The 23,100-nt window shown below is 42.3% G+C and overlaps 1 protein-coding gene across 6 annotated transcripts in view; it reads right to left on the bottom strand.

Annotated features, from left to right (window-relative positions):
* Nucleotides 1-1,346: 1,346 nt before the first annotated feature.
* The window catches only part of C2H10orf143 (chromosome 2 C10orf143 homolog), a 44,319-nt gene continuing 22,565 nt past the window's right edge, over nt 1,347-23,100 (bottom strand). For 4 of the 6 annotated variants that reach the window (XM_063616520.1, XM_063616522.1, XM_063616521.1 and 1 more), the window contains 3 exons: nt 17,281-17,445; nt 17,110-17,172; nt 7,314-14,495 (listed from right to left, as the gene is read on the bottom strand). In XM_063616520.1, the coding sequence (XP_063472590.1) occupies nt 14,196-14,495; nt 17,110-17,172; nt 17,281-17,445 (528 nt within the window). In that variant the 3' untranslated portion in view covers nt 7,314-14,195. Of the gene's footprint in view, nt 1,837-7,313; nt 14,576-17,109; nt 17,173-17,280; nt 17,446-23,100 lie in introns of those variants that run through there. The other 2 variants (XR_010115385.1, XM_055245429.2) reach the window with 2 other exon arrangements.

The raw sequence follows: 23,100 nt of genomic DNA, 5'->3' as shown, positions 1-23,100 counted from the left end.
ATCTTCAGCTTTTGGACTCTTGGACTTACACCAGTGGTTTGCACGGGTTCTTGGGCCTTCAGCCACAGACTGCAGGCTGCACTGTCGACTTCTCTACTTTTGAGGTTTTGGGACTCAGGCTGCCTTCCTTGCTCCTCAGCTTGCAGACAGCCTATTGTGGGACCTCACCTTGTGATCGTGCAAGTCAATACTCCTTAATAAACTCCCCTTCACATATACACCTATCCTATTCTGTTCCTCTAGAGAACCCTAATACACCCACATTCCAGCCAGTTACACCTCATCCCTTTCGTCCTTGTCACCTGGGTCATCACGTTTTGTGAGCTTTGCTTTTCCAGAACAGAAGACCTGCTTTGGGCTGAAGGGGCTGTGCACAGGGAGAGAGGGCACAGACACCAAGGACTCGCACCGTGGGCTAAGAGCAAACCCAGAGGGCGACCTCCCTACCACACAGATGGGAACCAGAGGCTCCAAGAAGTCCAAGGACTCATCAAGGTCACATGGAGATGGCTGGTGGAGGTGAGATGGGAACTCACGTCTGTCTGACTCTGAAGTGGGGGCATTTTTCTTGGGGCAGGAGGATGCCCGGGGACTGTTCTCTACAAAAGCCAGCTTCATATGAACAGCTGGAGGGACGTGCCACATCAGCTACAAAACACCCATCCGATGCCGCGTGGACACCTGCTCTCTCCATGAGTGAGGGTGAGAAGGAAGAGTTTACACACAAAAAAGAACATGCTGTGAATCTAAGAGTTTTCTTTTTTTCCCATAAAAATTAGATGTGTATCTCATTTTGAAAAGAGAACAAACTAAAGCTCTTCGTAAAAATCTTTCGTAAAGCCACGAACACCAACACCTTCTCCCTCTCTCCCGGCTTTGGTTGTTTGGCACGAACTGGCATTTTTTGATCGAGTCACAGCTCTGGGATCTTACCCAGGGTTAATGAAGAAGTGTCCTGTAACTCCGGATCATCCATATCCCAGGTGGCGCTGTACTGGTTTCAACACCTTGTCTTCCTCTGCTCCATCTTTGCCGTAGGGAACTCTCCCCATGACCGAACCCCATGATGACTTATAGAAGGGGCTCTTCCCACATCAGTGCCGAGGACACTCCCTGGAGGGAGCACGTTCCCTGCAGATAACGTGATGCGGACAGGAGCTTACAAACAGAACAGCTCAGGAAGCTTTCAAACCTAGAGAAAATGCCAGCCTCACAGTCAGATGATACATTGAAAACCCAAGAGAAAATGAGTAATTTCCACTTACAGGGATTCTGTCTCTGATACCTTCAGTTGGGGAACAGATTGGACACTAGCATTTAATAAAATTCACTCCAGGATTAGAACATTTTAAATATAAAAATAAGCCTTTTAATGAAAGAGTGTGTAAATAGCCCTGGGTACATCCACAAAACAATGAAAAAGCATGATGGCGGGGCTGCATCTGGGCGGGCCTCCATAGGCCATGAGTGCCCAAGCTCATAGGAAGTTTGATACAAAACTTTTTGACTTGTAAATAATGCAATTGATCTCCCTCTCAACCAGGAACATTCGAAAGGAGGCCGTAGTACGTAGTAATGATTTGGGGGCTCTTTTGAAGTGACGTGGATTCTCCTGGCTCTCGTGCAGAGGATGATGGATTTACTAGAATGAAAGGACAGACAAACCTCCCCCCCGACCCACAGAGGACACCGGGCTGCTATTTGAACAGGTAAATCCCCAAACCCATCTGTAGGAGATTCACATTTGCTAGAACATGAAGGGTTCGAAACCAAAACTGGGATCTTCTTTTTTCCAGCTTGCATCTTCTAATGATTCTTGGTATGGTTAAAATGTCCCTACAAAGATAAAATAGCACATTGTGGGAATTAATTTACCTTGACCAAATTAATACACCTTGGCTATACATTTGCCAACACAAAGCACTACATTTAAAATGACTACTTATAAGTGATATCTTAATTCCTGAGGTATCTGTTTATAGACATATTAATATATATTACTTATAATTAAGATATTTAAAGCATTTCCAGCAGTGACTGGTACACAGAACACTTTCAATAAATGTTACTTCCCTTCTTTCCTATAGTACTTTGAGGAATAGCAAGAGAATGAAAATACTATTCATATATTCATAAAATAAATTTTTTAAAAATGTTTAAGTATTGAATCAGGATTCAGCACAAAAGCAACACACAAGTGGCTCCTCTCACCAGGGACATCTGGGAGTAACAGAGGCTCACGGCAATCCCCACCAGGGCCCCTCCAGCCCCCCACCCATCTCCTGGAGCAGGCCTCTCATCTCCTCACCTTCACCCGCAGAAGTAACTGGGAGAACCAGATGGCTGGGGATAGACAGTTGGCCAGACACTGTACCACTGTGCAATGAGAGGCTCGTCAGCATCTAGGAATCTCTGTCACACTTGGCCACATATCCTGGCACATAGCAGCACGGCACTCTGGCCCACAGGCAGAGACAGGCACAGCCTCCCTGTCCTGCAAGGACTCCACCATCAGGGCAACAGGCTCCTGATCTGGCTGCAGCCCAGGAAGGGTGGAGTAGGCTGGGCGGTGGGGGGACAAAGCAGTCCAGTCCTTGATGATGTCCCTGCTTCCTGGAAGGCAGGGGCTGCCCTGACCCACAGGGACCAGACAGGAGAGACTCTGGACTTGCCTGGAGAGACTATCAGACAGCAGAGTACTGACGTGAGATACTGATGGCTCCTTCGAGTGATCAGAATGAAATGCTACAGGAGCCAGGGAGGACAGCATGTGACCCTACCTGGTGAGGGGCCTGAAGAAGGCTTCACACAAGAGAGGAATCTCGGATGGGCCACGAAGGAGCAAGAGAATCTTTGGAGGTGGGAAGGTATACCCCAAGCAGTAAGAACAGCACAAGGTCAGACCGTTCCAGGATTGGAGAAGCTGTGGCGGCTGGAGCAGGGGCTTGTGGCCCACATGGCAGGGATGGAGCCGCTGTCTGGGAGGTCAAGCAGCACTGAGATTCGTAGGGCCCTGGATGCCATGGTGAGTACAGGTGCTGCATTTGCTCAACAGGCCTGTGCTTCCCAGAACATTGCCAGAATCACATGTATAGCAGGTATCCCTTTACAAAAGGACAGTTTGGAAACAAGTTTCTTCACACAATTCTCGAGGTCTTTCATAGTCTAATGGACGTCAAATCTCTAAGAGGTAGGGGAATATGTAGCATTTCCTGAACTTCTTTGGACAAGAACCTGTTCTGTTGGGAGACTCTGAGCACAGGAACCCAGCTGGCGAATCGTGGCTCTGGGCTGTGCACTGAAGGGGCAGTCAGCGGAAGCCTGGGAGGCTCAGTTGGAGGTGCTGTGAGGTGTGCAGGCCCAGGAGACAGTGGGCCTCTCTTAGGGGAGAGACGGGGGCACTGCAGGGAAATGCTGTTTAATTCATTTCATCATCACCAACCACATAACTTGAAAAACAGAATGATTTTTTTTTTTTAAAAAAAGCTATTCACTGAGGTGACTTTCTCCTGACGCATCCTTCCCTGCTCTGTTCAAGGAGGGGTATATCTGGAAGACATGTTTGAGACAGAAAGGATAAAACTTGGGTACGAAGAGCCACATCAATTTGAGGACTGAGACCCAGAATTTTTTTTTTTTTTTTGAGACAGGGTCTGGCTCTGTCACCCAGGCTGGAGTGCAGTGTCACAATGATGGTGCACTGCAGCCTCAGCCTCCTGGGCTCAAGAGATCCTCCCATCTCAGCCTCCTGAGTAGCTGCGACTACAGGTGCTTGCCGCCACACCTGGCTAATTTTTCTTTTTTTTTTTTGGTAGAGACAGGGTTTCAACATATTGTCCAGGCTGGTCTAGAACTCCTGGCCTCAAGCGATCCACTCGCCTCAGCCTCCCAAAGTCTTGGGATTACAGGTGTGAGCCAACGCAGCTGGCCAGCTGGCCAAGACCCAGAATCTTAGGCGCAAAGGAACCTTTAGAAATTGCTCTTTAGACCTTTTGCCCGGGTGTGATCTCAAGCCCCGCATCATTCTACTCTCTCTTAGACACAAAGGAACCTTTCGAAATTGCTTGTTTAAACCTTCTGCCCTGGCATGATCTCAAGCCCCCGCATCATCCTACTCTCTCTTCTTGACACGTCCCAGTTTGTCTCTGTCTCTCTCAAAGCAAGCAGCCCCCAGTAACACCCAAAGAGAAGCCTTACTTCTGACCCCAATCTAGACCGGGGCTGGGCCAGTAGGACCTCAAGCCCTCGGACTCTGGGACTCACAGATGGCCCACACCAGCCACCAGAGGCAGGTCTGATGAGAAGCGTCAGGCTCATTGTGCCGAGACTGTGAGTCTTACTTACTGTGGACAATTAAAATGCCTTGCCTCCTGTTTGGTCAGGCTTGAAAAGTGATTTGATCAGCAATAATGAGAAACCCTTTTCCACTTTTGGTAAAACACAATTCCACGGAGCAAGAGAACGATGTTTGTGAAGAGGGAGTTTTTATTTGCTTCTAACCCTGGGATGAAAAGGGCCCGGGGCCGGCTGCTTCTGGCTGCACCCGCTGCCCAGCGCCTTCTCCTCCACACCCTTGGGGCACACATGTGTGGCCTCAGCCCTTCTTTCATCTCTCACTGCAACGGTTTCTTTGCGGGGTTTACCACCACTCATGAACTCCCTCAAAACGTCCCCCTTTCCTTTTTGGAAGCCTTCCTCGCTGGGCTCTCCATGACCTGTCTGTGGAGCCAGCAAGGACAGCAGGGCCGACAGGGACACACCTCACTCCATCCGGGACCATCACGTGAAACACGCAGATTGATGCCTTCACCTCCGGTACATCTAGCTGCAAGTCATCCCTGTAGACTGGGCGGGGAGAGAACTGCATCCCGCATCCCCTTCCCTTTTTGCTGAAGCCATTTTTCCTTAATGGGCAGAGCCCTGGCTGTGGCTAGCTCTCTGCTTCTCCCCGAGTACCTGTGTGACAGAATGACAGTAGCCCTCTGTGGGTTAAAGATGTTGATGATTCCTGCCATTACCATCTGCCAGAGGAGTCACTTTTTCTTCCTTTAACAGCATATTCGTCTTTACTGCCACAAAACACTGTCCCTTCTCAAGAGAATTCTTCAGAGGCCTAAAGTAAAAGCTTGGACCTCTAAAACAATCATCTGTCTTTGTCCGCATGCATCTTTGTATGATGAAATGTCTTTAGAGCACCTGCTGCGCCCTGTGCCGATGGACACCTGTCACACCCTTGCCTCATCTTCCTCCCTTCCTTCTTGGAGGCGTCAACACTCGAAAGTGGGCGTGCACCCTTCTGTATCAGTCATAGCCCCAAAAGGAAACAGATACATGGGCGAACAGGAGACCTCACAAAGGGGTTTAATTACAAAAGGATTTGTCACAAAGTTGTCCTGGGAGCCGCGAGGGACAGTGCAGGGTCCAGACCCAAGGGATAAAGGGCAGCAGCGGCTACCAGAACCTGGAAGGAGGAGGTGACACATGCTGCTGAGTGACATTGGCCAGGGGACATGGCCACATACCCTGCCCTCGTTCTCCAGCCTCCTGTTGCCTGCCCCAAATCCCCCTAGTGGCTGAGCCCAAAGGGAAGTGGGAGAGCCCAGGCAACCCCTGGATGTAAGCCACGCAGGCTGGCCTCCTGCGCAGATGCCGGGAAAGGTGGGCAGTGGATCTGACCCAGAAGGGCAAACAGAACACAAAGCCCAGACGTGAACTTATCAGACAGAGACATCACCTCAGCCATTTTAAATATGGTCAAAGAACTAAAGAAGGTCATGGCCGGGCATGGTGACTCTCGCCTGTAATCCCAGCACTTTGGGAGGCCGAGGTGGGTGGATCACTTGAGGTCAGGAGTTTGAGACCAGCCTGATCAACACGGTGAAACCCCATCTCTACTAAAAATACAGAAGTAGCCAGGCGTGGTGGCGCACACCTGTAATCCCAACTACTTGGGTGGCTGAGGCAGGAGAATCGCTTGAACCTGGGAAGCAGAGGTTGCAGTGAGCTGAGATCATGCCATTGCACTCCAGCCTGGGCAACAAGAGCAAAACTCCATCTCAAAAAAAAAAAAAAAAGAAGAAGATCATGATTAAGAATTAAAGAAAAGCAGAATGATGTCTCACCAAACAGATAATTATCAATAAAGAGAATTTTATACATATAAACTAAACAGAAGTTCTACAGTTTAGAAGTACAAGTGAAATTAAAAATTTCATTAAAGGGGCTCAACAGCAGATTTAAGCAAGCAGAAGAAAGAACCAGTGAACATGAAATCAATTGAGATTATCCAGTTTGAGGAACAGAAAAAAAAAAAAAAAAAGCGAAGGAAAATGAACAGAGCTTCGAAGACACCTGTGCAGCACCATCAGGTGTCCCAACACACCTGTAAGCAGGAGTCTCAGAGGAAAAGGACACAGAGAAAGGTCAGAAAGAATATTTTTAAAATAATGGCCAAAGACTTCACAGATTTGATTTGAAAACATTATATATACAAGAAACTCAATTAACTTCCACTAGCACGAACCCAAAGGGATCCACACCTCAACACATCATAATAAAATGATCTAGAACCAAAGAATCTTGAACACAGAAAGGGAGAAGCGACATACCACACGCAAGTGAGCCTCAGTGATACTAACAGCTGATTTCTCATCAGACATCATGGAGTGAGAGGCAGCGAGATGACATATTCCAAGTGCCAGAAGAAAGACTGTCAGCACCTGTTACTCTACTTCAAAACCATGTGGCCACACACACCTTTCCTCAATACCCAGCAAAACCAAACGACATTGAAATTATAATGATAGAGAAATTAAGACATCCCCAGATAAACAAAAACAGAAAATCTGTCGCTAGAAGACTTGCCTTACAAGAAATGCTGAAGGGAGTCCTTCAGGATGAAATACAGAACACTAGATAGTAACTTACATCCTCACGCTGCAACCCGGTGGAGTTTTTTTCTTCTAATTGACTGTTACCAGTAAATAAGAGTCTATCTATTTTTGTGTATTCATCTTATATTCAACAACCTTGCTGGATATTAGTTCTAGTAGTCTATCTGCAGATTTTCTGGAAATTTTTTTTTTAAGAGATGGGGTCTCACCCTGCCGCCTGGGATGGAGTACAGTGGCATAATCATAGCTCACTGCAGCCTCCAACTACTGGGCTCAGGCAATGCTCCTGTCTCAGCCTCCCAAAGTGCTGGGATTATAAGCATGAGTCACTGTGGTCAGCCTTGGGTATTCTATGTAGATAATTATACCATCTGGAAATAACGATTTAGATTTTTCTCTTTCCAATTCTTATGTCTATTGTTTCTTTTTTTTCTTATCGCATTATGCCAGCTAGGAGCCCTAGCATACCGAGCAGAAGTGCTAATAGCATTCTCGTCCTTTTCTCTTCAACACAGATCCTTCCACTAAGTATCACGTCCTTAGTTTTTACCAGAAGAAAGCCTTCTATTTCTGGTTTGTGGAGTTTTTAAATATATATCATGAATGGGATTAGCATCTGACTGTATGCTGTTTCTGCATCTAATAGATGATCTCTTTTTTCCTTTTGATCAGACAAGGTAGTCGTTTTTCTAATGTTAAATCATCCATGTGTTCTTTCATACAGGGTTTTTAAAATCTGTAAAATCCCTGTGATGGGAGCTTTTTGATAACCTTCCCAGATCCTTCCATTGTTACTGATCTGATTCTGTTCTCTGTTCTTGAGTCAGTTTTGGTAACTGAATTTTCTGGGGTGGGGAGAGGAACCCCACTGCAGTGGCCATCGCAGCCCCAGACCTGGTGCAGCCTGTCCACATGCATGTCACAGTGCAGTCCCCTTAGCAGCTCAAAGATGCATTCCAAGCTCTTCTGGCATCTATTGCTACTAATGAGAGATCTGTTGTCAAATTATCATCCCTTCATGCTTAGCCAGTCATTTCTCTCTAGCAGCTCTACAGATGTTTCTCTGCCTTTGATGTCCTCCAGTGTCATGATGACCTATTTATGTGTGGATACACCACGCCCAAGACTCACTGTGATTCTTCAGACATACAAAAAAAGGTACAGACGACAACATAACAAACATTCATGAACCATCACAAAACTTAGGAGATAAAACATTAGATATCACCAAAACACTGCACCCTGAGCCCTTCCACTCAGTAGAAATAACTTCCTTGTTTTGAAGTTGTTTACCACTCTCACAAATGTTTTTATTCCTTTAGTAGATATATGTCAATGTTTCCCATGCTTAAAATTGTATCTAGATAGTGTCATTCTACATAGATCCTTCTATAATTTGCTTTTTTCTCTACTTGATCCATTTTCACTGCTCTCTATAACATTTCATTGAGTAAATATATTGCAATTCATTTATCCATTCTATTGATGAACATTTAGGTTGTTTCTGACTTTTCTTACACTAACAGTGCTACAACAAATATTTTGGTTTTTTTTGCTTTGAGACAGAGTCTTGCTCTGTCACCCAGGCTGGAGTGCAGTGGCGGGATCTTGGCTCACTGCAACCTCCACCTCACAGGCTGAAGTGATTCTCTTGCCCCAGCCTCCCAAGTAGCTGGGACTACAGGCATACGCCACCATGCCTAGCTAATGTTTTTTGTATTTTTAGTAGAGATGAGGTTTCACCATATTGGCCAGGCTGGTCTCAAACTCCTGACCTTAAATGATTTCCCGCCTCAGCCTCCCAAATACAACAAATATTTTGTATACACTTTCTTGGGCATCTACTAGGGTATACACCTAGGACCATATCTTCTAGCTCACCAGAAATGCCCACCATAAGCTTTACCCATTTACATGGCTTCTGAGGAAGTGAACACATCTTTTCACTCTACAACCTCACCTACACTTATAGCACCATTTTTATTTTTGCTAATTTGATGGTTTAATTTGCAAGCCCTTAAATTACTAATGAGGTTGAACACCTATTTATTGGCTATTTTGAGTTTCCTCTTCTCTGAACTGCCAGGTCATATACTTTGCCCATTTATTTACTGGACTGATTTCCATATTTATTCAAGATACCCATCTTTATATTTTGTGCACTGTAAATATCTTTCCTGCAAAAAGCTTTTCTTAGACAATGATGAAAGAATTCTGATATGTAGCATGTCTTAATATATGCAGTTATATTCTATATATATATATTTTTTTTGAGACAGAGTTTCACTCTTGTTGCCCAGGCTGGAGTGCGATGGCACAATCTCGGCTCACCGCAACCTCTGCCTCCTGGATTCAAGCGGTTCTCCTGCCTCAGACTCCCAAGTAGGTGGGACTATAGGCATGCACCATGCCTGGCTAATTTTGTATTTGTAGTAGAGATGCAGTTTCTCCATGTTGGTCAGGCTGGTCTTGAACTCCCAACCTCAGGTGATCTGCCCACCTTGGCCTCCCAAAGTGCTGGGATTATAGGCATGAGCCACCGCGCCTGGCCGTCATATTCTATATTTTCTACTAACAAAGGTTTTTTGTTGTTTTTTTTTTGATACATAGGTTCTTATTAACTCCCACCCCCACCTCCCACCTCCTAGAATTGATTTTGTGTGAGGCAGAGATCTAATTTTATCTTTCCTCATACATGGATAACTAATTGCCATGGCACAATTTATAGGTGTATGTAAATCTCATTTATAATGCCTTCAAACTGCCATATATGCATATTTAAAGATCTAAATTTTATTTCATTGGTTAGTCTACACTTAGGCCAGTTAACACATTGTCTTAATGGTCACAGCTTTGTAATATATCTTGATATCTGATGGATAATTTCCCTTGCTTGTTATTCTACTTCAAAATTGTCTGACCACGTATGCCTTTCTTCAGTTCTGGAAAATTCTCAGCCATTATCTTTTCAACTATTCTACTCAAACATTCTCTAAAGTCCTTCCTTCTGGATTTCCTAATGGGCATTCTCATTCTTTCCTCTATGACTCCTAATTACACTTTTATACCTTCCATCTTTTTACCTCTCTTGCTATGCTTGGGGGATTTATCTAGCTCTATCTTCTAATTCACTAATTCTGTGTTTAACTGTGTCTAATCTGATGACTTTTTAAAAAAACTTCAATGAAGATATCATGCACTTTTAGTTCTTTTTAAAAAAAACCTTCCAATATTTTTTTCAAACTGTCTTCCTTTCTTACTATGGCTCTATTTCTTCTTTAATCATTTTATAAAATAACTACAGGATACCTCAGAGACATGGCAGGCTTGGTTGCAGAACACTGCAATAAAGTGAGTCACACAAATTTTTTGGTTTCTCAGTGCATATACAAGTTTTGTTTACAATATGCTTGTAGTCTATTAAGTGTGCAACAACATTCTGCCTAAAAATATGTACATACCTTAATTTAAAAATACTTTGTTGTTTAAAAATGCTGACACAGAAGCATGAGATGAGGATATGCTTTTGGGACAATGGCACCAAACAGACTTGTTCAATGCAAGGTTGCCACAAATCTTCAATGTGTAAAAACCACAATACCTTCAAAGCACAATAAAGTGAAGTACAATAAAATGAGTTGTGCCTGTACTTTATATCCAACTTCAGGTTCTTCAATTATTTCAGATTGTTGGAGATTTCGATTCTACTGTTTATTTCCTGACCCCTCTTCTCACCAGGCTGGTAGATTTGTTTATGTGCTTATTTTTCTATTGTGATCTTATCCTCCGTGGGGGCTGTTTTATCTCCAAATCTCCTACACAGTGGGTGGTGGAGTCATGCCTACAGGACAGTTCCACACCTGCCACCACCTGAGGCCTTCAGGACTTCAATGGGCTGCAACTGTTCTTATGGCAGGGCTTCTACGTTTGGTTCCTATACGATTGAGATAAAATAAACTTGGAACCCACACCCATGCATGGCCTGGTATTGTAATTTCCCGTCCCCTTTTAGGGTATAATCAGATCTTCAGGCTCTAAACTTAATGCAAGGATCCAAATTCTAGCTCCCACACCTGTTAGGCCAAAACCACATCTATCTCTGGACATGAGCATTCCAGTTCCCAGCCCTGGGTGCATTCTAGGACCAAACCCAACAAGTACCCAGACCCAGGAACGGCCACTAAAGAGTGTGTTGGTCCCAACGGCTCTACTTTTGATTTCTCTCTTCACCTATTACATGATCAGCTGCATGTTTTTTATCCCAGTCTACCTTGAGTCTCTGCAGCAGGAGGGGGACACATCTGTGTTGGTTTTAGCTAACATGTTTGTAGGAAGTCCCAATTGAACTTTTTTCTTATAGTCATCTGAAGCCCCTCAGCTCCTTCGGCAGCAGAAAATGACCTAAATAACAGTTAAAAATTTTTTTAAAGGTAGTTTTTCAATATCCATATTCCAGAGAAAGTACTCACTGTCAGCCACTGCTAGAAGCTAAATCTGAAGATTTTGTCAGCGGTCTATTCAGACCCGTCTATTCTGGGATTTGTGTTTGGCTATACCGACACAGCCAGACTCTTCCGTTCCCAGCTTATTCCCTCACAGTGTGAGTAAATCAGCTCTGTGTCTTAGCCAAGAGCTTCTCACTGTGTCTGGGGATGAAGTCCACAAAAACCCGCACTGTCACTGCCACACTTCTCAGAGGGTGTTCGAGCCTGACGCTGGGCCGCCGGTGTTGGGGAGTGATGCCGGCGTCTTGACTGCAAACACACTGATCAGCCAAAACGAGCAGAGAGCAGAGGGGGCTCCAAGCCGAGTGCTCAGGCCCCTGCCTCCCCATCAACCACGGTGCCAGGCCAATGGCTTAGCCCCTGGGGACCTCACTTTCCTTATCTGTAAATTGACAGGGTTAGACCAATGAACTCCAGGATCTTTGACAAACCTGGGGGGAGAAATGCATGGAGCACAACTTGATTCTTACAGAATGATCAGTGAAGTTTCCGCTGATCCCTCCATGATTGTATTTTCTTCTCTCAGGACAGAAGAAGAAAGGACTGACAAGGATGCTTGCTATCAGCTGTGGCCAAGACAGGACACAAAGAGCAGGGCACTGCGCATCGATCTCTGTTCATCGATGTCAGAACGTTACATTTCCATCTTCGGTCCCGTCCCCAGCTTGACACTCGGACCCGCCCTAGCAAGTACAGGCAGCGTTCTCTGCCGTCACTGCAGGCACCAGCGGAGGGCAGAGATCACTGGGTTCCCAGGCTTCCTATTCTAGTGCAGTATTTATAGATGATGTAGCTGTAGAAAGCAATGACCAATAACGTACAGATATGTAAACAAAATAAACAGAAATACTTTGAAGGTAACCCATTTGGAGATAAAAAGAAATACAAAGAAAAAATGCATCCATTTAGAATCGGAATAATCATACTTTGGCTCCTCCTGGTGTCCCTACAAGGGAAAACTGAACCAAAACAATAGGTTTGGACCAAACACCTCCCTTCCCCTGCCCTCAATTTCTACTCCTACATTGCCTGACTCCACACACACAGATGTGCACACACACTACATACGTACACAGACACACACATGCACACACACCATATATACCACACACACACAAATGTTGTCAGGCAATAGATTTCAATGTCAAAAAGTGAATAATACGGAGGCTTATTAAGACTGCTCGTTTGCTATTTGCCCTCAATGAAAAAAAAAGAAAAAAAGATAAGGCTAATGACAATGCTGGTATCCAGAATCAAGGTGGGGAGCGGAGGCTCCAAGGCACCAGGAAACACCATGTTTTGCCTGCTGGCTCTTCAGTGGTAACTCCCTACCCGTTTGAGCAATAAAAACCAAAAACCACAGATGAAAGGGAGCGAAGGAGCATTAGCGATGGGCAACATTGAAGGGCCTGACTGTATTTTTAGCTTTCATGTCCAGGCTCTCGGGACTCACGTGGCTTATCACCAGGATCAACCCTGCCAGCACTCTGGAGTGCCAAGATTGCGGACTACTGACTAGGCCCTTACAGGGGACAACAAAGGCCTGGAGACCTCTGTTAGAAACAGCAACTTTTCTCCCCAGGAGAATCTGTCCATTCATTAGCTGATTAGCACAGGTAAGAAAACAGAAACCAATCTAGGTGTATTTCAAACAGAGGGACTGTAACAGGATTTGGCTACACAAATGATGGAAGAGATGAGAAACCAAACGGGGGAGCTGATATGGTTTGGCTCTGTGTCCCCACCCAAATCTCATCTGGAATTATACTCCACACGTGTTGGAGGGGAGCTGGTGGGAGGTGACTGGATCATGGGGGCGGACTTCTCCTTGCTGTTCTCGTGATAGTGAGTTCTCATGAGATCTGGTTGTTTGAAAGTGTATGGCACTTCCCCTCTGGCTCTCTCTCTCTCTCCTGCTGCCATGGTAAGGCGTGCTTGCTTCCCCTTCACCTTCCACCAGGATTGTAAGTTTCCTGAGGCCTCCCAGCCATGCTTCCTGTACAGCCTGTGGAACTGTGAGTCAACTAGATCTCTTTTCTTTATAAATTATCCAGTCTCAGGTAGTTTTTGTGTGTGTATGTGTGTGTGTGTGTGTTTTTTTTTTTTTTTTTGAGATGGAGTCTCGTTCTGTCACTCAGTTTGGAGTGCAATGGCACAATCCTGGCTCACTGCAACCTCCACCTCCCAGGTTCAAGCAATTTTCCTGCCCATTCTCCCAAGCTGGAATCACAGGCAACAGGTAGTTCTTTATAGTGATGTGAAAATGGACTAGTACAGGAGCCAAACACTCACCAGGAGGACAAAGGGAGGAGAAAGTGGACCTCGCAAGAGATGGGCCCAGAGGCACTACACTGCAGGAGCTATGTCCCGGGGAAGGGCTGAGAGAGAGAGAGAGAGAGAGAGAGAGAGAGAGAAATGCTCTGGCCTCCTCCTCCTTCTCCCCCACATTCCTGTGTCCCACCAATGCCTCATGTTGGCTGGATTCTCCCAGAAGTCAGAAGCAAAGGAGTCTGGGAAACACAGTCTCCACAACACAGAGGAAGGGCAGACAAAGGAGGTCGGAGCTGAGAAAAAAACAGGCAACGGGCTGACCGGTGACCCAATAAGATCTGAGCGTGGCCCCTTCTCCAGAGGATTCCAGCACTGAGAGGCTACTAAACGTCAGAGACCAGAGACCACTAGGAAAACACGGTGCTGACGAAATATCATCACATCTCCCCTCAACCAATATCCTAAATCCTTTCTACAGTTTTCTGCCTTATAAGCCTTCCTCCCCTTTTCACGTACCTTCTTTTCATTATTTTGGAGACCTCTGGCATCCCCCTAAGGTTTCATTTAATTGCTTTGAATTTGCAAGGTGCAGCTTCATTTCCATTTTACACTTGGTTACTGTGTGGCCTGTGCACACGCAAGCCGCGCGGAGCCGGGAACGGAGAAGCCTGCAGCCCAGGTGACGGCCGAGCGTGGGAGCCATTGGTGGCAGGAAAGGAAGCCTCCTAGCGATGGCGATCATCCTCCGCGGGACTTGCAGCCCCAGACAGCGCACGACAGGGAGAGCAAGAAGCCCAACCCTGGGCAGGAGCGGACGCCCTGGATGCTGCAAGACCGGGTGCCACCACATTCATTTCGATCATCAGTAACATGAGCAGGGTGATTCAGGGCTACGAGGTGACGCTCCTAAATAATAATGTACAGCAGCAGGAGGTGAACCCTCACAGTAATTACTGTAAGAAACCACCTCAGCCACTCCTGAAATAGTAACCATTGTAACAATGGTTACAATGCACCAGAAGGGGTCAACAGAAATAGACTGAAATGCAAACTTGGAAAATGAGGTTGAAGAGGTCTACCAAGGAAGTCCTTGCATATGAGAAATGTCAAAACCCTGTATGTGTGAGCAACAATTCAATCATAAACGTAACAAAAAGCTTAGGAACACAAGGACCACCAAGCTCAGACGGGGTTATACTGAGAATTCAGAGCAGAACAGATCAGATTAGCTGACATCCTACGAAGGTCAAAAATACACTAGAGAATTCAGGATGCAAAGCAGCTTACTGGAGAAAAGCCACCAAATAAACTGAGAATCACATGTAAGTTTCCCATTAGGAATTCCACACAAACTACCCCTCACATCACCTTGGCTTCTCTCTGACCAAGAGAACCATTCTGAGCCGCCTATGGGCATCATGGGAGAGTGGGCAGGCCCATGTGTAAGCAGGCATTTGTGAATGGAACTGCAAGTTTAATAAAGTCTTCTGAAATTTGGAATTGTGCCCCATTGGTGATTTATTGTTAAGCACGACTCCCAGGGATCTTGCATTTCTAAAAATACTATTTGCTTTTTATTTAACACTGAACCTTTTGATGTTTTATAATACAAAAATAGTGTCTTATTATTTTAAAAGCTTAGGAGAGAAACTAACCATATTATTAGAAGAAGAAGATATATGCAGCTACAGTCTGTTCAAATATCAAGAGGTGTGACTTTTCAAATTCACATTTCAATCTTTATTTACATTAGACTTTCAGAAATAGTGGGTGTAAATATTAAAACGCCCAAGCCTGGGTGAAATTTTATTGAGAATAACTACAAATAAAAGGAAACTGATTTTTTAAAGTCAGTTTCTGAAATTTAGATGAAAGAATATTGAGTATTAACAAAAAAAAATGATATTTACATATCAATGAAGGTTTTCTGCTCATAGATTCATTTCCTACGAAACATAACGGAGGCAGGCTTGGGGAATTACAAAGAAAGGAAAAACCCTAATCAAATAGGTACTGTTGTTCAAACAGAATATTAGCCAAAATGATCCAATCAGTTGCTTGAACTAAATTTTTTTTTTCTTTAAGCCATTCACGCCAGAACACAAGCTCTCAAAGCAATAAGAATCTGTACTACATTCCAAGTGTTTGCTTCCAACAGATGGGGGGATGTGAAAGATACATTCCATGGGGGACAAAGAAGGCACTGGTCAGTCATCGGCAAACAAGGAATTCAACCCCAATGGAGGCATAGTTCTCAAAGTAAGCATTATTCATTTGTATTCTAGGGTATGTTTAATAGCTACATGAATCAACCTAAGCATACTAAATTCAAGTTGCTGGATCTTTCATTTCACCACTGTTCAGAATTACACCATTGTTCAGAATTACACCAGAGAATGCAACATAACCTATGAAAATTTTTCTAAAGAGAGTATAAAAAGTAGCAAAGTATACCTTCATGGAATGAGTTTCATACTAAACTTTGTTTTCCTATTTGTCTAAGGACTTCAGATAGCTAGAGGTTCACCCTGTCATCAGACATGGTGATGGCTGTCATGGTTTTAGGTCTTTGTTTGAAACAAAATCAGTGCTTATCATTGTAAAACACAGTAGCTTATAGTATGTCAATTGAGGATCTCCATAATTTATTGACTCAATCTTTTGCTTATCAAAAACAGCAATACATTTCTCTAAAGATCTTTAGGGGGCAATCTCAGAAATACACATACACACACACACAAATTCCTAGTTTCTAGGTGGAATTTAAATATAATTCTATTTTATTGCAATATTAAGATTTCAAATGTAAAATTAAAGAAACCCAAGAATTATAGAGGTTATCAAAGACATATTAACTTGTTCTCGGAGTAAGTTCAAAATTAATAACAAAGGTATTATTATGCTAATATATACTTTATGATATTCTGCCCAATAGAAGTAAGACTGAGAATCTGACTCTGGCAGTTTCTGACCTCCCTTTACTCTGAATTAATGGTGTGAACACTGTGTTTCCTTCTGAAATCTGTGATTTATGTGAAGTTTATGATAGAAACATGCAAGAAAAGCATAAACAGGGAAAAGAAAAGAGCAATGTTGATTGCTGTTTGGAAAATTAAATGAGGAAGATCTTTTCTCCAAGATGTCCTTAAATGATTCTCTATTTTAACCAAATCCAGTGGCCTGGTCCCTTTCCTAAACCCTGTTTTTTAGAAGGAATTTTAAATGTATTTGCAATTTCTATTTCCAATCTGAAGCTGGACACAAATTAGTTTGTACACCGATAGAATTCTAAGAAAAGCTTAAATCAATTTTCACCTTTTTATTTATGTTCCTCATTCTTCAGAAACGTAATTGCAGTTTTTATTAACTTTGTTTTATGGATCTAATATTTAAGAAGAAGTCTATCTTTTATGTCACAGCAAGAAGGTTAATGCACTTACAGATTCCCCTGCAATACATCTTGGGCAAGGCTGGGCTGAGCTCCTTCCACCATTCTGAGAAATCTAGTTAACAAATCACAGTTGCAGATATATCAGAACAATGATTATTTACACTTTCTATTAAAATATTTCAACATGCTCACAACTAGTTTGGTGGGAACGGGAACATACCCCCGTACTTAGCCTCCCCTGGCCACTCTCTGGCCTCGGTGCTGGGGGGCAGCCTCTTGATGAAGGTTCCTGGTCCTCTGGGCCCCAGGATGCCAGGGCACAGGCATTCACCTGGTGGCAGCCACGCTCGTGCCCACTGGCTTCTAATCTCCTGCATGCCCGTTTCTGAAACAAACAAATTTTCACTTTAGATGGTCTCATAAAGCACACAACACTCTAATTGAATTTGCTTTCAGAAAACTTCAGCTGCAAGTACAGAGCCCTGTGGAGCTGGAAAACTTTATAGGGCATTTGAGGAGATGACTTTAAACTTTATCTTTTCAGAATAACAATCATCCATTACATTTAACCTCATTATTTCTTGCATTGCCTGATATTTACTTAGCTTTATACATTTAAAATAGTCATTTCAAATAATTTTGGCTGAAACTCTTGTAATAAACTATGGTGACTGGTTTATTGATATTGAAAATGTGCAAAACCTATAAATTTTGTTCAAGAAACTGGTTATATGCTTGTGCTTAGTATCAAATTACATACTTTCTTAATACAATATGAATAATTCACATGTGACTACTTCTGTGTCTCACTGGCACTGAAGAGCAAATTAATTTTATTTATTTCAAAGGTTGCACACACAGTCCATAACTGATAACCTTTGGGAAAGTTAGCATTTGGTTTTTACTACTATGTGAACTAAAGAAAATAATTACAAAAGGAATCCTCTAATGCTAAACAAAAAAAGTACTCAGTTTGAAAGTCCCAAGACTTTGTGTATTTTTAGGGTAACAATGTTGTAATTGACACAGAGTTTCAGAGGCAAGAGGACCTCTGTAAACAGTCATGGAGGCCACCCTGGCCCAGGGCCAGCAATCCACCCCAGGAGCCCTGGCGGCCAGCTCAAGAGGCCCTGCTGCTGGACAGCCCCGATGTCAGAACAAACTTCATGGTACACTGGCATCTCCCCAACCTCTGCAGTCACTTGCAAACCACCTTTATCACTTTTGCAAAATGTGTTTATTATCCGTACTATTATTATTTAATATATTCTTAATGGACTTTTTTCACTTAATGCATTTACACAATATAGAAACCTTATGACAGACTAGAAATGATGCATTAAAAATGGGAGATGAGGGAAAAGGAAGAGAGGCGAATTCTCATTATTGTATAGTTCATTATTGTATAAGCAATAGGTGAGTATTAACTGATGCTGAAAAAACTGAGAATCGGACAATAAAGGGTTAAATAATAAAACAGGAACTAAGGATATTAAATCGGTTTAAATACAAATAATCACTAGAAAATACAAATCATTCTACATCCAAAATTTTCAAAGAACAAGACCCAACTATACAGACGCACTTAAAATCAAGTGATTCTGAAAGGCTAAAAATAAAAAGGATGGACCAAGGTATAACAGAGAAATAAAAACAAAAAGAGAGCAGGAGCAGATCACATAGAACATAAGCCCCAAAGTGTTAACTACAACCAAGGACTTTTTTTTAATGCTAAAAGCCACAGTTTATAGCGAAGACATAATGCTCATGAACACCTATGAGCCGAACAATACAACCACAACCTTTATCAAACAAAGACTACAGGAGATGTGAGCAAACACAGTTAGAAACATACTAATAACAGGAGGTTTCATACACCATTCTCAGTACAAGGCAGAGCAAGTATACAGAAAACAAGGAGATAGACTTAAACAACATAATCAACCGAGGTTGACCTTATGGACATATATATTGAACTCTGTACCCTGATAATAGAGTATACACATTCCTCTCAAGAACCCACAGCACAGTCACAACTGATGGCATTAAAGGAAAAAACAATGATTTCTATAGGGTAGAAACATAACAAATACTTTCTGATTATAATGCAATAAACTATCAATTACTAACAAAAACAAAAAAACGGAAAGGCACTTCCACCTGGAAATTTAAGAGTCTTATTATTTCTTAGGTCACCAACTGAGAGGAAAGAATTTTAAAAAAATAATTACAATGAAAACACTACGTATCAGAATCCATGAAATACATTTAAAGCAGTCAGAGAAAAATTCAATGCACTGACACTTTTATCAATAAAAATGAAAGAATGAAAATTAATTAATAATTCCCAGCCAGGCACGGTGGCTCATGCCTGTAATCCCAGCACTTTGGGAGGCTAAGGCAAGCAGATCGCTTGAGGCCAGGAGTTTGAGACCAACCTGGGCAACATGGTACCCTGTCTCTACCAAAAAATATAAAAATTAGCCAGGCATGGTGGTGCATCTGTAGTCCCAGCTACTCAGGAGGCTGAGGTAGGAAGACTGAGCCCATAAGGCTGAGGCTGAAGTGAGCTGAGATCATGCCACTGCACTCCACCCTGGGTAACAGAGCGAGACTGTCTCAAAAAATAAATAATAACAATAATAATTCCCAGCTCATAAAAACTAGGAAAAGAACAAGAAAGCAAAACAAAAGAATACACAAAGAAAAAATGAAGAAAAAAGCTAAAATTAATGAGAAAAAAAGAATATATAAGATAAAATTAATGAGGTAGAGAATAGAAAAACAGTAGATCTAATGTACAAATATAAATCCTGGTTTTTGGAGGGAAAAAAGTAGACAAACCACTAGTTAAGTTACTCAAGAAAAAGGAGGAGTGAATACAAAAATAGAAAATAAGAAAGGACGCAGGGGAAATAACCAATGAAACAAGAAATTATAAAAATCTTAAGGGAATATTTCACAGACCTCTATGCAAATGAATTTGAAAAATGTAGATGTAACTGATAACTTCCTAAGGATAGTCTGATTACCAAAACTGATCCCATTAGAGTTAGAAAGCTTAAACTGATGATTTCCCAGAAGAAACAGGAAGAGTTATTAAGTAACTACCCACAAGCCCCAGGACCAGACGGTTTCCCAGGGGAATTCTCCCAAACCTTCAAAGGCCAGGTAATGCCAATGCTCTATGAAGAAGATTCTAGCACACTGTCTCCTTTTATGAAGCAAATGTAACACTGATAAACCAGACAGAAAGGACAAGAAAATACAACTACATACCAATCAATTGCTCGATATCAATGTAAAAATATGAAATGAGGTCTAAGATATTCGAAATATTAGGAAACTCTCAATATAATGTACTATATTAATAAACATAAGGAAATAGTGTGATGACCTCCATAGATTCTGAAAAATCCTTTAACAAAATTTAAAACCTATTTATGATAAAAGTTACAGAAAACAGGAATTGAGGGTTATACTATTAAATTAATAAAATACACATTCCTTAATTCATTACTAAATGGGGAAAAACTAATAGCATTTCTACTACTGTCAGGAACAGGGCAAAGATGCTCACTGTCTCCATTTCTGTTCAACATTGTATGACAGGTATTACCCAATATATTGAGTCGAGAGAAATCAATCAGCATTATAAGAAGGAGTAAAGTAGTAAAACCACTTCTATTTGCAGTTGATAACCATATATATCTGGAAACCCCCAGAGAATCAACGATAAAACTAACTCAAACAATAAAAGAATTCACTAATACAGAATTAACATATAAAAATCAATACCTTTCAAATACAAAATAATAATCAGAGAAAACTCCATTTAAAATAATTGCAATAAGGGCCGGGCACGGTGGCTCACGCCTGTAATCCCAGCACTTTGGGAGGCCTAGGCGGGTGGATCACGAGGTCAGAAGATCGAGACCATCGTGGCTAACACGGTGAAACCCTGTCTCTACTAAAAATACAAAAAATTAGCCGGGCGTGGTGGCGGGCACCTGTAGTCCCAGCTACTTGGGAGGCTGAGGCAGGAGAATGGCGTGAACCTGGGAGGTGGAGGTTGCAGTGAGCCGAGACTGCGCCACTGCACTCTAGCCTGGGCGACAGAGCGAGACTCTGTCTCAAAAAAAAAAAAAAAAAAAAAAAAAAAATTGCAACAAGGATTAAATATCTAGGAACAAATTTAACAAGAATTGCACAAAATCTATATAAGGAGAATGTAAGGCATTTTTGAAAGACGCTAAAGTAGATATGAACAAGAGAAAAGACATCCCCAACTCTTGGATAGGATAACCGAACATTATAAAGATGACAGTTCTCCCTAAAAATTAATTTGTAAATTCAATATAATCCCAGTAAAAATCTCAGTAAACTATTTTATAGAGTTACACTAGTTGATACTAACGGTCACAGTGAAAAACAAATATGCAAGAAGAGCTAGGAAAATCTTGAAGAAAAAAATAAAACAACTCCTGGATATGAAAACAAGCCATAGACACTCCATAATTAAACACGGTGGCACACAAGGAAACAAACAGACCAGTGTGGTAGCATTAAAAGTCCAGATATAAATCCAAATATATATGAAAGTTTGGCTTCAAATCACTGTGATATGGATGGACTTTTTATATATACATACATACTTTTCTCTTTTTTTAGAGATGAGGTCTCACTATGTTGACCAGGCTGGTCTCACACTCCTGGCCTCAAGCCATCCTCCCATCTCGGCCTCCCAAAGTACTGGGATTACTGGCATGAGCCACTGTGCTCAGCAGGATGGACTTTTTAATATACGGTGCCGGGACAACTTGGAGCCATTTGGAGAAAAGAAATTTAGATCTGTACCTCACACCATGACATGGTTTGGCTGTGTCCCTACCCAATCTCATCTTGAATAGTAGCTCCTATAATTCCCACGTGTTGTGGGAGGGACCCAGTGGGCAATAATTGAATCATGGGGACGGTTCCCCCATACGGTCTTCGTGTTAGTGAATAAGTCTCACGAGATCTGATGTTTTTATAAGGGGCTCCCCTTTTGCTTGGTTCTCATTCTCTCTCATGCCTGCTGCCACATAAGACGTGCCTTTCACCTTCTGCAATGACTGTGAGGCCTCCCCAGGCACACGGAACTTTGAGTCCATTAAACTTCTTTTTCTTTATAAATTACCCAGTCTCCAGTATGTCTTTATCAGCAGCGTGAAAACAGACTAATACAACCACATACAAAACCAAACTAGATGCATTAGGGACCTGAATGCAAAAGATCTAATTATAAAGAACTATGCAATTCCTAGGAGAAAATACGAGTGAATTCTCTAATCTTGGTGTAGGGAAAGATTTTCTAACTATGATTCGAAATACAGAGGCAATAAAATCAAGATTGATAAGTTTGACTATATGAAAATAAAAACTTCTGTAAGGCCAAACGAACAAAAAAATCCTAAACAACATCAAAAGACAACTGATAAAAGGGGAAGAAAAACGTTTGCAACATATACCACAGAAAAAGGGTGAATAACCTGAATATAAGAAATTATTACAAAAGCTGAGCGACAAAGGACCAAAAACTGGAAAGATAAATGGAGAAGACATAAACAATTTACAAAAGCTATTAAAATGGTCCTCAAACATGAAAAAAGTGTTCAAACGCACTCATATTTAAAGAAATACAAATTAAGACAACATCAAGATATCATTTATCATCAGAATGGCAAAAATTGTAGAATGTGGTGTAGCCCCTGTTGGTGAGGCTGCAGAAAAACAGGCACCTCCCGCTTTGCTAGTGAGAATGCAAATTCCTGCAGGGAAATTTGGCAATACCTTACAAAGCTATATGCACATTTTTTAACCCAGCAATTACAACTCTAGAATCTACCCTAAACATACACCTCCAACAACGTGGGAAAAAAGCACATTTGCACAGAGTTATTCAATAGTGCAACATATCGGAAACAACCTAAATGCCCCTACACCGGCGAGTGGTTGGATAAACTATGGCACATCCAAGCAATGAAGTACTATGCAACTG

The sequence above is a fragment of the Symphalangus syndactylus genome, chromosome 2 (genome assembly GCF_028878055.3).
Source record: "Symphalangus syndactylus isolate Jambi chromosome 2, NHGRI_mSymSyn1-v2.1_pri, whole genome shotgun sequence".
NCBI classification, from domain to species: domain Eukaryota; kingdom Metazoa; phylum Chordata; class Mammalia; order Primates; family Hylobatidae; genus Symphalangus; species Symphalangus syndactylus.
The sequence above is the reverse complement of the archived record's forward strand: the minus strand, read 5'-3'. Positions and strand labels throughout refer to the sequence as shown.